General features: G+C 36.2%; 1 protein-coding gene across 2 annotated transcripts in view; it reads left to right on the plus strand.

Annotated features, from left to right (window-relative positions):
* The window catches only part of COG6 (component of oligomeric golgi complex 6), a 59,538-nt gene that overhangs the window by 19,208 nt on the left and 24,590 nt on the right, over nt 1-15,740 (plus strand). For both annotated transcript variants that reach the window (XM_056328381.1, XM_056328382.1), the window contains exons 6-12: nt 1,140-1,222; nt 1,457-1,527; nt 2,685-2,778; nt 6,425-6,553; nt 6,666-6,757; nt 11,030-11,094; nt 15,141-15,232. In XM_056328381.1, the coding sequence (XP_056184356.1) occupies nt 1,140-1,222; nt 1,457-1,527; nt 2,685-2,778; nt 6,425-6,553; nt 6,666-6,757; nt 11,030-11,094; nt 15,141-15,232 (626 nt within the window). The remainder of the gene's footprint in view (nt 1-1,139; nt 1,223-1,456; nt 1,528-2,684; nt 2,779-6,424; nt 6,554-6,665; nt 6,758-11,029; nt 11,095-15,140; nt 15,233-15,740) is intronic.

Raw genomic sequence — 15,740 nt, forward strand, 5'->3', positions numbered from 1 at the left:
TGCAGCCGAATGAGGATTAGTCCTTTTGATACTTTGATCTGTATAAAAAATGTGCAGAAGTAACTGAGATATAATCTTAGCTGGGCTACTGAAATGGCAGATTTCAGTAAAATCACATGTATGCTTTTCTCCTATGATAGAATCAACCGGCATGCTTAAAACATTTTTAGTCTTCTAAATTAGGCTTCTGTTTTGGCAATTTTTTAATGTTCTGTTGTGGTTTTTTTTCCGTGAAGGAAGAGTGATTTGGGTTTTTATAAACATGATCTTCAACACAGTTGATGCCAGGCAGTAGGACAGTGTCCTGCTTCGCTTAGAAAATGTATATTTTTTGTGACTTGAGCCAGAACGAAATTCTACTTTCCCGAGGCACACTGTTCCAGTCACAAAAGACAGAACAAACAGTTATATCTGAATTAGCTAGTCTCCTCCACGATATTTTAAAAATGAGAGATGTGTTTGAAATTGTTAGTGGATTTCCATTTGCTCTCTGAAAGAGTGACAAAATAACCTTTTTGGCCATAAGTCCAGGCCTTCTAGGTTTTTTTATTTTTTTCACTGCTGCCGCTGAGTTATTCAGTGGGGAAAGATTGTCCTGGAAAACCTTGGTCTAGTCTCTTGCAAATGTTTGATTTTTCTTAGAAATTGTTACCCCCTTATATGAAAACAGAAACTATCAACTTGTAGTCATTGTACTTTATAACGTTTCACTTTGCTCTTTACTTGCCAATGTCAATGGGTAGAAATGGGTAGAAGATGATGGAATGCATAGTAATAATGTCAAAATCTCCCCAAAGTGTTAACTAATAAATGTAAACCACATATATGCTACATAAAAAACAGGTTAAGAGCACGTTTGCTGCTATTAATTAATTTTTTTTTTAATGGGAGAAAGTGGTTGTGATGCAATGGGAAAGAAAAAAATCCTAAGACTCTTACAGTGGAACGAAAGGTGAGAAGTAGCAGAGGGGCCTTGTGTTTTAAAAGCGGCACATGGAACACAGACCTGCGAGGAACATAAATATGGAATTGAGATAGGGAGTACAGAGTGCTAAGAGATTTGAATGAGAAGCAACTGTTTCTAAAAAGTGCTTTTTTTCTCTTTCTTTTTTTTTTTTTCTTTTTTAAATATACTCTAGGCTTTTTTCAAAGCTTTGGGAAGAGTAAAGCAAATTCACGATGATGTCAAGATTCTACTCCGGACAAATCAGCAAAGGGCAGGGTGAGTGCTACTTAAATGAGTGCAGGATAACCGTTTCCTAGTTAAAAGCAGAAGTTACAGCAAGGTGTCATTCTTTACTTCATATCACTACCCAGAGTATTTAACAAAGAACCCAAAGAATAGTAATAAATTTTTAAATTTTCATCATTTTAATAATTATGTGTTTGATTTGTACATGCCTTTGCTAGTACTACCTAAAGTAGTATTTGCAAATAAAATCTTTTTGTCTTATAGCTTGGAAATTATGGAACAGATGGCTTTACTGCAAGAGACATCTTATGAACGACTTTACAGATGGACTCAAAGTAGGACTAAGAATGTTTTTATGTTTATGAGTATTATTATGATGATTCCTTTAATTTCTTGATGTGAATTGAACTCAGCAAAAACCTTTTCCAAGATCTGTTAACAGAGCTTTGAGTTTCCTTCTTAGTGAAGGCTTTGTTGTGAACCAAATATTTAATTGGAGATTCTCACTTTTTTTTGGGTCAATCTCATCTCTGTAAAAGTGTATTATTTATTTGTATCTTTGGATGGTTTTCTACAGAGAACTACTACCAATTGGTAGTCTAAGCAAATTAAGTGTATTGCATTTCATATTCTTGCAGGTTACAGGGAAGTTGTTTTTGACAATTTGGTAGTAAGATCTAGCTGGAGGAGTGGCTTGTTACCTTTCAAAATTAAAAATACCCACTTTATTTTATCAGGATGCTCTTTTGCATTACGCGATTACTTGCATTGGCAATTACTTTTTTGCTTGTGTACTCTGGATCCAAGCATCAGTGTTTGATGTAACATATTGATAGTGTAAAACATAATTTTTTTTATGACTTCTCTCTTTTCGTAAGTCATTGACAGGAGGATTTGTGAAAAGAGGCTGGTGCAATGCAATATTATATTAGTTAGCTGTTATTCTGTGCATGCTGAAAGCTCAAATTATGGTTATGGTTTCACCCTAATGAAAAATCATAATTTTTATGTGGATGTTTGATTTAGTTTATGTGATTTTCCACAGTCTTGCATGGAATATACAAGATTATATAGTTAATGTGATTAAAGTAAAAAAAAACCCAAAACCAAACACCTACACACCAAAAAAACAAAACAAACCCACAGCTTGCTTAAATACTTGCTCTCTTTTTTCTTAATAATTTACCTGCAATGCAGTAAACAGTTATAAAGGAGCCTGACAGAATTCTGATGGTTGAATGGTTTAACATTTGTACATGGGTGCAAACAGATACTAAGCTTCCTTTAATTTTTATTATTGTTGAGTTTTGTGATGGACATCCCTTTTACAGTGAAGTACTGCTTATGGGGGAGTTCAATTTCATTAACACAATCTAGGTCAGGTAGCGTATTCTGAAGGCTTCAGTTCAAAAACCTTTGAGTTATAAAAAGCTTGTTATAAAAGGTATTACACTGTAAAGAATGCACTTTTATCTGTGTTGGTATTTTATAGATGAATGCAGGACTTTGACACAAGAGTCATGTGACATTTCTCCAGTTCTTGCTCAAGCCATGGAAGCCTTACAAGATAGACCTGTCCTGTATAAGTAAGTAATCTTCACGATTATTGCTAACAGAAATAAGTATTTCCAGCCTATAAAATTTAAATATGGGCATAAATTACAGTGCTAGGGATGGTGGAAATTTATTTCTGTGTAAGATATTTAAAAAATAAAAAATCCTATTTCAACTTCTTTAAATTTCAGAAGTCTTTTTGACATAATTATGGTACAGTAAATGTCATTGGACTTTTTACAACTTAGTGGTTTTTAATTAAAGTAAAATGTCAGATTGTTCTTATTTTAATCTATATGAATTGTCAATTGCTGCTGCTCTCATTGTAAGGTGTTTCTGAAGAACAAAATGCTGTCCAAAGTATGTGATTGTCTAAAATTCCCAAAGTGAAAAATTGATAAAGGCTAATTAGGTCTTATTGAAGTGCTTTTGGTAGTAAGAATGTCTTCCATTATGAGTTATACAGTAATCTATTAAAAACAGTCTGCTAAATGTGGGCCATTAAAGCGTAGGGGTATTTACATATTAAAAATATACTACTGTTCGGTTCTTGTTCAGAATTTGCTGAAGCAACTTCTTAATGTAAACGGAGTGGTACTTAGTAGAGACAACTTAACCACGAGGTGGCACTGTAAGAACTGGTTTTATTGGGGTGACCATACATGAAGAGGTATTTATTATGCTGCTTTGCTTTTTAAGTTTTTTTTTAAAAATGCATTCATCACACTTTACAGCTATTGCAAATTACTTTTAGCCACAGGCACCCAAGACAGCAGAGTACTAGGCGGTCTTCAAAAGGCTAGCCTTACCTTTAAGGGTGTCAAATGTGTGAAGCTGTAAATCTCCGTGGAGCTCTTCACAGGGAAAATGCATAGTGCAAGTGGACAAAAATTCTGTCAGTATGAGAGAAGAGTGCGCATCTCAACATGCTCAGTGAGTTCTGCTAGTCAACGTGAGGGAGAGGTGGTGTCGCTTGACCACTCCAGCTATGGCATGTAGTGTGTTGCAGTACGTTGGGCCACAGCTGGGGATTGCAGAATCCTTTCTTGCATCCTCTCCTCCAGGCCTTCTTTGACAGCTGCAAAGGATCAGTAACAACTATGTTCACAACATTTTATAGGATTCTTTATAGATACAGTTTATATTTTCTGTAATAAATATTTTGTTAAAGTATGTTACTTTCAAACTTCATGAAGCCATTGTTTTGCTTTCTTAATATTTATGGGATGGACACACACACACACACACACACACACACTTCCCCCCCCCCCCCCCCCCATCTTTTGTATATCCACAGCTGGCCAGTTTAAAATGGATTTGCAAAAGAGGCTTTATCTTATTTCTGACACCTCTCTCACAGTCAGCAGAACTAGCATTACCAAAGGGAGAACTTTATAGGTAGAACTTTCCTTCTGCCAAAAAGGCAAAGTAACCGTTGCTGTAGAAGATGCAGCTGTATGTCTCTCATCATAGATTATCGTGATTAACTACTTGCTACAACAGTATTGTCAAAATTGCAGTACTGATGCTTTCCACCTTAGATCTTAAGATGTAGTTTAGTCCCTTCCAAAAATTTTTGTATACCTTTAGTATGTAACAAACTGCTGAGTTTAAAATGTAAAAAACATGTCAGAGAAGAATGTTGGGTTTATGCATATAAGCACTGCTGTATGAACGAAACACTTTTCCTCTGAATCACTGCCCTTGCATCTGATAAAAATTATGATTTGGTTGGGTGAAAGCGAGTAAGATGGAGAAGGGCAGTTTAGAAACAAAGCTACACATTCTTGTTTTCTTACATTGACTTAAGTCTTGTGAACTTAAAAGTGGCAGAAAGATTACACTGTGGATGGACTTTTGGGAACTGCAGTCAGTAGGGATCTGAAATAAACATTTCAGTTTGGTTTTCACTTCCTGGTTCTAACAGAAGAATTGAAAACTGTTGCGTAGAAAATACATGGAGTCATAGCTCAGAGCAGTCTTCCTCTTCCATCATCACTCAGAGCTTTTTCTCCACCTCCTTCCTGTCCCCCCAGTGATCATTACTTTGTTGTGTTTTTAAAAAATTGAACCTGGCTTGAAAAGAATCCAACTATTGGTTTGTTCCCTTAACATGAATAATATGTAAGAACAGTAGTAAACACTGTGTTTCTAGTGTAAATAATAGTTATTACTAAATTTTTTTAGGTGCAGGATTTTATAATAGTTATACCCTGTTCTACTGAGAGCAAAAGGAAAATTAGTAGTTTTTATTTTTCTTTTAAAAAAGAAAATCATCATTATTAAATGCTGTTTTCAAAACTAGTAAGATCACAAGGTCTGTTTTACTGCTGCATTTTAAATGTTCTATTATATAGCTGTTAACTGGAGGGGAAGAAAAAAAGCTTAGCTGGTTTCTACAAACACTTGGAGATTTTTCACTGCAGTACTGCTACTCCTGGCCTGTGGGTAGTCAGCAGATCACAGATCTCTTCCACTTTTAATTGCATAATTTTTTTGTAAATAGTAATTTATTAAAGACTGTTTTTCATTAGACTTTTTAGTATAGCAGATAATTATTGTCTGAGTTAACAAATACAGTGTATGAAGAAAAACATTTAAACAGAAACTTTCGGGTTCTTCAGCGTGGTTTTTTGCCCTCTCTCAAATAGTAATGTAGATTGAAAAGAGCAAAACTGAACGTTCCCATGGACTTCTTATAGCATTATAGAAATCTAATTGAACTTAACTTGGAACATACTTGAAACAGTTTGGTTTGTGTTTTTTTTTTCTTCACACCTGTTAATCATGAATGCAGTACTCATTTTACTTCAGTCAGTGAGTAATGTGTTTTATTATTAATATTTTTATATCTGTTCAGCTGCTTGGTGTCATTGGTAAGTGACACCATTCTTACTCTTTGGCATTTCTTCAGTTGTATTAGAAAAATAAACTGTCACTTATTTTCTTTTTCTCCTTTGTAATTTATGTGTTTTGTTCAAAATGTTAAATTCATTTTTTCAAAAAACAGAGGTGTTGCATGGCTTGCAAAAATCCTGTTTTTAAGCAGATGTAGCAGGGATGTTAGCAGTGTTCATTTCCCATCTTTCACCTGCTATCGTGCTTTAGCCCCAGCAGGAAGGTAAACTGCTTCAAAAGTGAGCCACGAGTGTTCTTGGTACCTCCTTTACTACCGGCAAGCCATTTGAGATTATGCACTCTGGGCTGTAATTGTCCATCCATTAAATATCTAAGACTCATTTGATTAAAACCACTGAACAACTACCAGATGAAAATAACTCTTTGCTACTAATAATGTGGTAACCTAGAAGGAGGAGAAAGCCTTGTGTTGCAGTGCAGTAAGTTGCTGCTTCTGTCAGTCGGCTTGACCACATGTGAACAGGAGTCCTAAACCTGTCTATACAGGCTTATATATACAAAAATAGAAAAGCTGCTTTTTCATTTACTTACTTGTGTGGGGTAAGAAAAATGGAATGGGAGGACCAAGGAAAAGCTATCTTTAGTATCTGTTTAGAGGAGTCAAGAAAATCAGATGGTTTTGAATGCTTCATAGTAGAAGTATTGACACAAGATTTCTAGAGCTATAAAAATGGTTGTGTTAACTGAGCTAAAAGTTGAGCTAATAAGCTGCGATGAGGTGAACTGTTTGTTTTACCCATTTTCATGTTTCATTAACAGGTACACGCTGGATGAGTTTGGAACAGCTAGGAGGAGTGCTGTAGTCCGTGGCTTTATAGATGCTCTTACTCGAGGAGGTCTGGGAGGTACTCCCCGCCCTATTGAAATGCACTCCCATGATCCTCTGAGGTACAGTACAAGCAAGAATGTATATCAAGTAATCCTTTTTTTGCCTGTTGGCACTTTAAATGCCTGACACCATAAACCAGTGATTTACAGAAAAATTTCTGTCTTTATTTAGGTATGTAGGAGACATGCTGGCCTGGTTGCATCAAGCTACAGCTTCTGAAAAAGAACACTTAGAAGCTATGTTAAAGCTTGTAACTGTTCAAGGTACTACTAGATTTTAAAATACAAATTGGAAAATGATAGGAACTAAGTCTGTGATAAGTCAGAAAGTGTGATTTATTTCTTAGGCTGGGCTTCAGTTATGAGAGTCTGAGCTTAGATTTTCCTAGAAATAAGTTCAGAATACCTGGTGGTTACATTTTGCCAAAAGAAAGCCCTTAACAAAGAAGAGTATTTCAACATGCACTCTTTTCATTTTACTGTGCTTATAATAGATTTACACAGAAATTACAAAGGGACATATTTAGACTGTGGTTGACAGTTCAAAAATTATCTGTAATGTATATGAATACATACCTTTCTGAAAACATTATCATAGGGTTGCTTATTGATATTTTGAGGATTCCTGTTATGCCTTGCTTGCTTGTTTAGTAATTTTTAAAAACATAATTCCTCCTTTCTATAATTCTCTTCCTTCTATGGTACAAGTAAAATGGAATTTTCTTTGGTCATGTATCATAAGTTTATGGAGGTCAAAGTAGGCCACTCATAGACGTGTGAAGCTTTTTAATATCAAAGCTGTCCTTCATTAACAGGACTACAAATGCTCAAGCTTATTCTTCAGCCCCTTTTCTCCGTTTTAAGTACCTTTATCCTGTAGAAGCTGTAGTATGATTGACCTCCATAGCTTCAGCCAAAGACTTGTTTAATAAATTAAGCATGTCTACTGAGTTGTAACAAACTTGAACTTACATTGGATCTTCATCTGGTGAGCTCTTCAGACTGTATGTCCTGAGTCCTGTGCTGGGATTTAAAGTGAATATGCATTCTCATTTTCCTTACTGCTGGAAGTATTAATTGACTTTCCTAATAGTTTATGAGCAAGGAGGCTGTTTAGGAGCTGTTGTAAATCAAACTGAAGGAATGCTGGTTTGTAACTACAGTTAAAGCACACGATAGAAGTAAATTTAGTATTATTTACTGACAGTATCTCAGGGAGGCAGGAAAGCAGGCCTCATGATGGTTTTATGGTATAGAAGAAGGAATGGCAGTTCTTTGTAGATGACTGATGGTTCTGCTGTAACTGGAGAGTTCTTCAGGAAAAGCTGGTCTCATGGAGGACGTTACTATAACGACTGGGCTACTGCTGCTGTCCAGACTTGTATTTGGCTCTGAAATTCTCCCACTTCTTCATGCAGTGCTTTATTTAACTATTAAATCCCTTGGCCTTCTGACAGGATGTCCGGCTGATGTACTATGACCACATAATTAAATATATTTAGAGCATTTCAGCTATAGATCAGAGTAAAATACTTGAGAATATGGAAATTATAAATGTTTTGGGGAAATTAAAGAAAAAATCCCCAGGCCAAAACTTTTTTCCCAAGAGACAAGTATCAACAAGAGATGGAATATTTCTGTCTGAAGCAAATCGTGTGTTTTGTTAAGCTCTCCAGGAATAGGTTTGTCATCACAGTTTGCAAGAAATGTAAAGAGGGATTCATAGCTTCGTATTGGGAACAACAATACCTGGGAGGTGCATCTTTGGGAAAATTTTTTGATGATAAGGATGGTTATATGCCAAGGTCAATAAGACAAAACAGTACTTAATGGGATACCACCAGTTTAACAAGAACCATTTATGGGAAGTTGAACCTTATGAAGTACCTTGGGATTATAGGCTTTATATAAATACAGATCCTGAGTTGGTAGTGGCTAATCAGTGAGAACAGTGTCTGTGGTACTGGGAGATTCAAGTTAAATTCCCTGTGCTATCATACACACTTCAGGTGCCTGATTGTGCTGGCTACAGCGGAGATTGAGTTAATTTCACTTAGCAATTTAGAGTTGTCATCTTGTTTATTTGACAGATATTTGCATCTCCAGAGGGCAGATCTTCCCAACAGAAGTTAGGTCTAATGTAGGCATTTCTGCAGACTTTCATCACAGCTGTTTGGATTTTTTTCCTGTTCCCTATAGAGGGAGCACAAGCAACTACTACAGATAAAGACCACCTAAGTGAGGGTCTAAAGTTAGGTCAGTCAAGTGGTTTAACTTTAATTTCAACTTGAGTAGCTTTCTGCAGAGGGAACTGGTTTTGTTATAATTGAGGTGTCTCTGTTCTGAGTTCAGATTTCTGTTTAAATTCTCCTATAAGCTCAGTGTAATTTCAGGATTCTGGAGAACATGGTAAATCACAGCTACACAAAAAAGTCCCATCTCTTCTTAAAAAAAAGAACCCACAAAAAACCGCACAGGTATAGCTATAGGTGATGTAGAGGTGAATTTGGTCTCAGTGGAAGAAAAATCACGTGAATGCTAAGTTTTTGGAGAAATGTTCCTATCCCGGTTTTTACTTTAAAGAGAACAAACTATGTAGTCCATAATTAAGTATGTAAGAATAGCTTTTAGAACATTTTAAAATTTTAAGATTGTAAATCTTAACTGTTTAAAATTAACCTGACCAAAAATGTTATTAAAATTTTAAGCACCAAACACATTCAGAAAAGTTTAACTGTTTTGCATTGTGCTGGGCAAGCATTAAGCATCTGGTTCTCCTCTTTGGAGCGTAGGTATTCTGCTAACAGGAGCCTTCCAGTCTTACAGAGGGCTTCCACTTGAAAGAAAGAATTGCAGGCATTCTTTTTAAGAGATGCAGTAGAAACCTATTTTTCATGGAGTTACAGGAACCCAGCTGGAAAGCAGAAGCCAAATGAACTCCAGGAAGGATCTCTCCCTTAGAGAAGGGTACACAGAGAAAAATGATATGTGGTGTAGTAGGCAGCCAGAAGTACATTTTCAATAATAAACTGTTCTTTAAAAGTGATGCTGGGTCTCTGAGGTTTATTCCACATTTTTTTTATGTCAGTGTGACATACTAATACTTGCAACTGTTATATAAGCCATTGTGCTGGAACATTTCTTTTTCATGTTTGCTGAATCTAAAATATTCTAATTGGACATGAAAATATATTTGAAGGCACAAGCATGTGATATATCAAGATTGTAATTCCATGTCCTTTGATATTTGAACTTGTATATTTTTTCAGCTAAACTTTCATACCCAGCAACTTGTTAAATCAGTCTGATCTAGATACACTATTGCAAATATGTGCTAGGTGCTTGTTATATTGATGAACAGTAAAAGTGTGACTGTTCCTCCTAAAAAATCTCTAAGTTGTTAGGGTGTATCTGGGAGCTAGCTTTTACATAACAGACGATGATACATCTTGTGGTTTGTAATCTTGCTTTCTTCCTTGATATCAATACTCAAACATAAAAAGATGGTTTTATTACCTTACCGATTTAGTATGCTGAAATTCTTACAGCCACCACACTGAATTCAGTTGTTTCTGCTTATGTGCCTTTTCACGTATCTTGGTGTAAAGAGACATTGGCACAGATCTCTGATCTTTTGTAATTTTTACTCTCAGAGGTAATCTATTTTAGTCTGAAATAAGATCTGCAAAATATAGCTTCAGGTCACCTGATTTCTATCACATGTCACAGTCAGTTTGTTTACTGTTCATTGCATGGGTCCCATCTGAAGATGAACTCCTGTTGACAAGTTTTAAATTAGAATTAAAGTATTGCTTTCTCCATAAATCTATTCTGAGTTGTTACTGAAGTGAGAGCTTGAAGATCTGTTGCTTTCAGTTTGATTGATTTATGACAGTACTGGTTGCCATGCAACAATTCATTTGTGTTCCATGGTAAGATAGGGCAATATTCTCTTTTGTATATAATTCTGTAAAAGATGAGTTTCAATTGCTGCTGGGGCGGAAGCATTTGGTAATGCTGCAGCGCTCAGCAGCGTGGAGGTACTTACATGATTTAATTCGTAACAATGCCATGAACACATCGGTACCAAACACTGACAGACCCATGTATTTATGGTTCAGTCCTTTTGAAATGGTACGTACTGTTGCTCCTTGAGCATCTCACTGGCCTCCCCCCCCCCCCCCCATTTAACTTCATGAAGTGCTAATATTGAGCCTTACTGTGACAGCTTCTTGCTAGATCATTTATTCTTCCCATTGCTCCTTCTTCCTCAAATCCCCAGGCACTATGCTGCACTAGGAGCAATTGCATAGCATAAGGTAATGACTCTCCCGGACTCCTGTTTTGTCATGCAGCTATTTTTTAATGGCTAGATTTGAAGTTCAGTGGAGGTGTAAACTAGTCTTGTGGAGAAAAGAACACGCAGTTCATAATGCTTTTTATGGAGGAGTAGCTTCTACATTTGTTTGTTTTATAGTCTTGAAGAAAAGAGAATTACATTTGCATAATCTTAGCATGTGTTTGCATTAACTGTAGGTGTGGAAGAAAATATTCAAGAAGTAGTTGGGCACATCACAGAAGGTGTCTGCAGGCCTCTGAAGGTGAAGTATTTTGTTTTCCTTAGCATTCTAAGTGTAAAAATTGTTCTGTCATGTCCCCATCTCTACAATGTATTTTCATTGCCCTTGGTTAAGAGTTAGATTCATTCAACTATGAGCTGTCATAAACCCCTTCAAAATTAAGGATTCCATAGTTCACAGATACCTGGCTTAAATAGTCATACAGTGAGAGATACTAGGATACTAAATCTGTATCTTCATTTTGGTTTACTTTTCCTACGTTCAGGAGCGCTTATGTACAAAAATTGAGCTGTGGGATAAGTATAAAGGTATGGCAGTGGTGGGTCAAATGAAAAATCAATTAAATTTACTGCCCTGTTTTTCATATTGACCATTAACATATGCTTAGGCAACAGTACAGGTTATGCAGTTGTGCCATGTTACTTCTGTAGAAGTTTCCTTGCCTGTTTGTGGGCATACTGAGGACTTACTGAGCCATAGCTACTGTCTTTGTATTTAATAGACTTCAGTAGATTTTTCTTGCCTGAATACGTCAAGTTGTTATAAAAGGTTGATGTTCACAACATATCCTGCGGGAGGGAAGGGCACAGTTTAACTGTATGCTGTGTAAAAAGCCAACTCCTTTTGTTTTTCTTTTGTTAAATAACTCCAGCTCTTGTATAGAAAGAGACTGTGGAAAATAGTTGCCTACTTACCATGTTTAAGCTACCCTGCTTTGCTCTATTTCTGTTGCATCCCTCCATGGTTGTCCTTTTTCAAGCTACAGCCTTAGTCAGTTTAGGGACCCGTTTGATAGAAGTCATTAATAATGATACATCAAGTGGTTGGCTGTGTTTATTTATTGGATGTGCTTCACTTAAGCACAAAATAAAATAATCAAGGTGATGAAGCTGATACCAATAATTGCCTGACCATGCAGTGTATAAATCAGTGTTTGTAAAGTTAAATCTACTGTACTAGATATTATTATAATAAATTTCTCTTAGGATGCTGTAACTATAACAACTGTGTCCAGTTACCAAATGTTTAGTCTCCAATGTTAACAGGTAGATTTTGAATACTACATGTAAGTTCCTGGTAAGAGAGGGAGAAGGTCTGAAGAGAGGTAAAAATCAAGAAAGTGTCATTTAGAATATCACAGAAAGGTTGAGATTGGCAGTGACCTCTGGAGGTCATCTTGTCCAAACTCCCTGCTCACGCCAGGCCACCTAGAGCTTCTTGCCCAGGACAATGTCCAGATGGCTTTTTGAGTATCTCCAAGGATGGAGACTCCACAGCCTCTCTGGGAAACCTGTGCCAGTGCTCGGTCACCCTCACAGTAAAAGTGTTTTCCTGATGGTCAGTCAGAACTTCCTGTGTTTCAGTTTGTACCTGTTGCCATATAATTATGATCATCCTTCATAGTCTTTGGTTTTTTTGACTTGTTGAAAAACACCTGTCTTATTAGACAATTATCATAGCTGTTTTTGTTTGGTTTTTTTAAGATATTTTCCAAGCTTTCTGTGTTCTTGCATGCTTTAATTCTGTTAATACTGAATACTGATGTTTGGGTTCAGTATTTCTCTGCATTCCAGCAAAGTAATTTGGGATAGAATCAAACCTTTGTGTTAATCAGTGTTTTGGTCTTGATTTGAGTACTTGTACAGTTTGGTACAGAATACCTTCCATTTTGATTGCCAGACTCTTTACACTTGTGTGCTTCTGCTATCTGTAGATACAGCTCCAGAAGTATTGTCGGTAGTTAGTTACTGTGCTAATAAAAATGAAAAAACCTAAAAGAACAATAAAAGACTTTCCATTGTATTCTGTATTTTAACAGAATGCAACTTACGGTAATTCACTGCCAGACTAGACTTCCCAATGTAAAATATGCAGTATTTTGTTTGTTTGTTTATTGTTTTCCCTGGGGAAATCTTCCATAGCAAAAAAAAATAGGCAGAACCCCCCCCCCCCCCCAAAACCCCCAAGCAGAAAAGCTTTCATACAGTGCAGTTAGATAATTGCAAGCCATCGTGTTGAGAGGAACAACAAAAGCAGACTCAGTTTGGAGGACTATTTTTTTCTACAACATATTGTTCTTTCTGATGATCACCCACAATAAGAAAAATAACTGCATTAATTTTGGGGAAGACACTCTTTGTTGTAGTTTGTGGCACTACAGTATACTGCTTTTGTAGTGGATTTCTGGTGATGTTTGAAAACCTGTCACTTGGAGTTGAGTTGATCCTGAAGTTTGAAATAGCCTTGATAAAAGCCTAATCACAGAATTTCCACGAGCACTTTTACATACTTACAGAATCATGTAGAATTTTCTTACTGGTTTATGCTGTTCTACGTGAATGAACAATATGATAACAGTTTCCTTACCTCTGAGGAAGGATTATGCTTACATGCAGTATAAATCGTCTACATTTCTTACTGATAGTTGGTTTGAGTTTTAGGCATCCAAGTGAAACTTGAGTACTCACTGCGGTAGATCTCACCACAGGCCTCTCATTTCAGGTGGAAGTAGGAGGACCCTAAAAAATATTTAGATTAAGGTCCTTATCTTTTCTATAGTACTTAAGATGAGGTCAAAATTAACCGTATGTTTTTGATGCCTTACATAGACGACAGGACATGTAGGATTAAGAAATGGTGTGAGCTGTAAGTCCAGGACTTCCCTGAGCAGGTTAGATTGAGTTACTTGCAAATTTTGCTTCTCCTGTACAGTGAAGACTTCAGTATGGGAAGCAGCAATGCTTCTTTTCCTGCTTTGTGTTTTTAATTTTAATTGTTGTTTCCTAACCCTGGCATCTTTTGGTCTTTTTTTATTTCTCTCTACTTCTGCCTATTCTGTCTTTCACAGGTTTTTTTCTTCAGTCATTGCTATTTTATTATTTTTTTTAGCAATATTTTGGTCTTTTTATTTTTCCCCAGCCTGCCATATTCTGTTTTGCTGTACACCTAGACTATACTCTGTATCCATGACTAAATGATCTTTTATTTAATATTGGAGACAGGTAATTATATAAAGCTTTGTATATACGTATGCATTGTAGAGCAGAGTTCACCTGAATGTTGAAATTAACCTTGCACATTGAACATTGTGAATAAGAGTCAAAAGTTATTCTTGGTTTTTGGGCTCTGACTTAGATGCAAAGGCAGAGAGGATTGAGGAAGCGTAATCTTGGTAAATTCTCCCTGCAGCTGGCTCTGACAAGAGGACACTGCTGCACATCATGTTCCATTGAACAGCAGACAAATAACTTGGGAGACCGACTGTTGCTCTGTGTGTAGCCCTTTCATGCGCAGGCATGTGGGAGAACAGTGCAGTGATAAGCACTGTCAGTCACTGCTTCATAAGTGCCCAAAGATTGACCCTGGGGCAGCGTTTTATGAATGGATTGAGACTGTGTTCACCATGGAGACAAGACATCAACTGTCCAACTATAAAGACAAGCCAGCACTGTTCTGGCCTGTGTAGCCATATCTCCTGGTTGAGATAAACAGTCAACGTAACTGATCATTAGTCAGAAATATATCTAATTAAATATGAGTAGGAGGTATATAATCTCTTCTTGAAGTGAAGAAGAAGTTAATCCAGGTAAGACTTTGTCTTTTAGGTAAAATATCTAATACTTTGGATGTTCTGAATTGCTGCATGATGCTAATGATCAACTGTTGAGGCATAGGGATTTTGCAGCTTTGCAGCTGTTCTTGCTATTCAGTGCTGAGGAGAATTCCAGTATGTACTGGTATTAATCCATGAAATGATCTCATCATTTTGAAATTTTCACTAACCAATTGCAACAAAAATCTATATGGAAACATGATTTTTATAATTTTTAAATTATTTTTTTTTTTTAGCTAGAATACATATACCCGCTTGTTTTCTACCCAGAGGCTTGGCAACCAAGAAGCTCTGGTTCTAGCAGAATGTTGTAGTTAACTGGACATTCTCTTTTTACATTTATTTCTGGTTAAATTTATTTTTCCAAAATCAGATATTTATTGCATATAAAATCATAGAAGTTGGCTTTTAAAATGTATGACCTGAAGGATGCTTGTATTTCTTTATTCTGCAGGTTAGAATTGAGCAGGTGATTGTTGCTGAGCCAGGAGCAGTTTTGCTGTACAAGATTTCTAATCTTCTCAAGTTCTACCACCATACAATCAGGTATGCAAAATTACGAAGTATATTAAATATGTCTTTTTTAAATTGTATATATAAAGATTAATACAGTAAAAAGAGTATTTTTGTGGCTTGGTTTTGGTTCTGTAGTACGAAATCATGGAGGAATGTGCATGACGCCAAGTAGATGACATTTATGTGTTGTCATTCCTCAATTCATATCAAATCTGCTTTGGAATATAGCATCAGTTTGCCACAGGAACTTTCTTTGTTGTTCTGTGTAGATAATAGTATACAAAAAAATGTACACAAAACATTCAAGATGACAGTCAAGTCCCCTTTGAGAAAAAGTTAGAATTAATTACCTCTAGAACTTCAGTTTTTCTTTTCTTCCTTAAATAACTGTGTTTTAATACTATTTTTTCTAAATATGCACTCACATTTTTCTACTGGGAGAATGCATTTCTTGTTCCATATCTAGCTGTTGAGGGTGCACCGATTATCTTCCCATCTTCCAGATGCCACCAGGAACATAGAAACTGGAGAAAAACCA

Source organism: Falco biarmicus, chromosome 2 (genome assembly GCF_023638135.1).
Source record: "Falco biarmicus isolate bFalBia1 chromosome 2, bFalBia1.pri, whole genome shotgun sequence".
Lineage (NCBI taxonomy): Eukaryota > Metazoa > Chordata > Aves > Falconiformes > Falconidae > Falco > Falco biarmicus.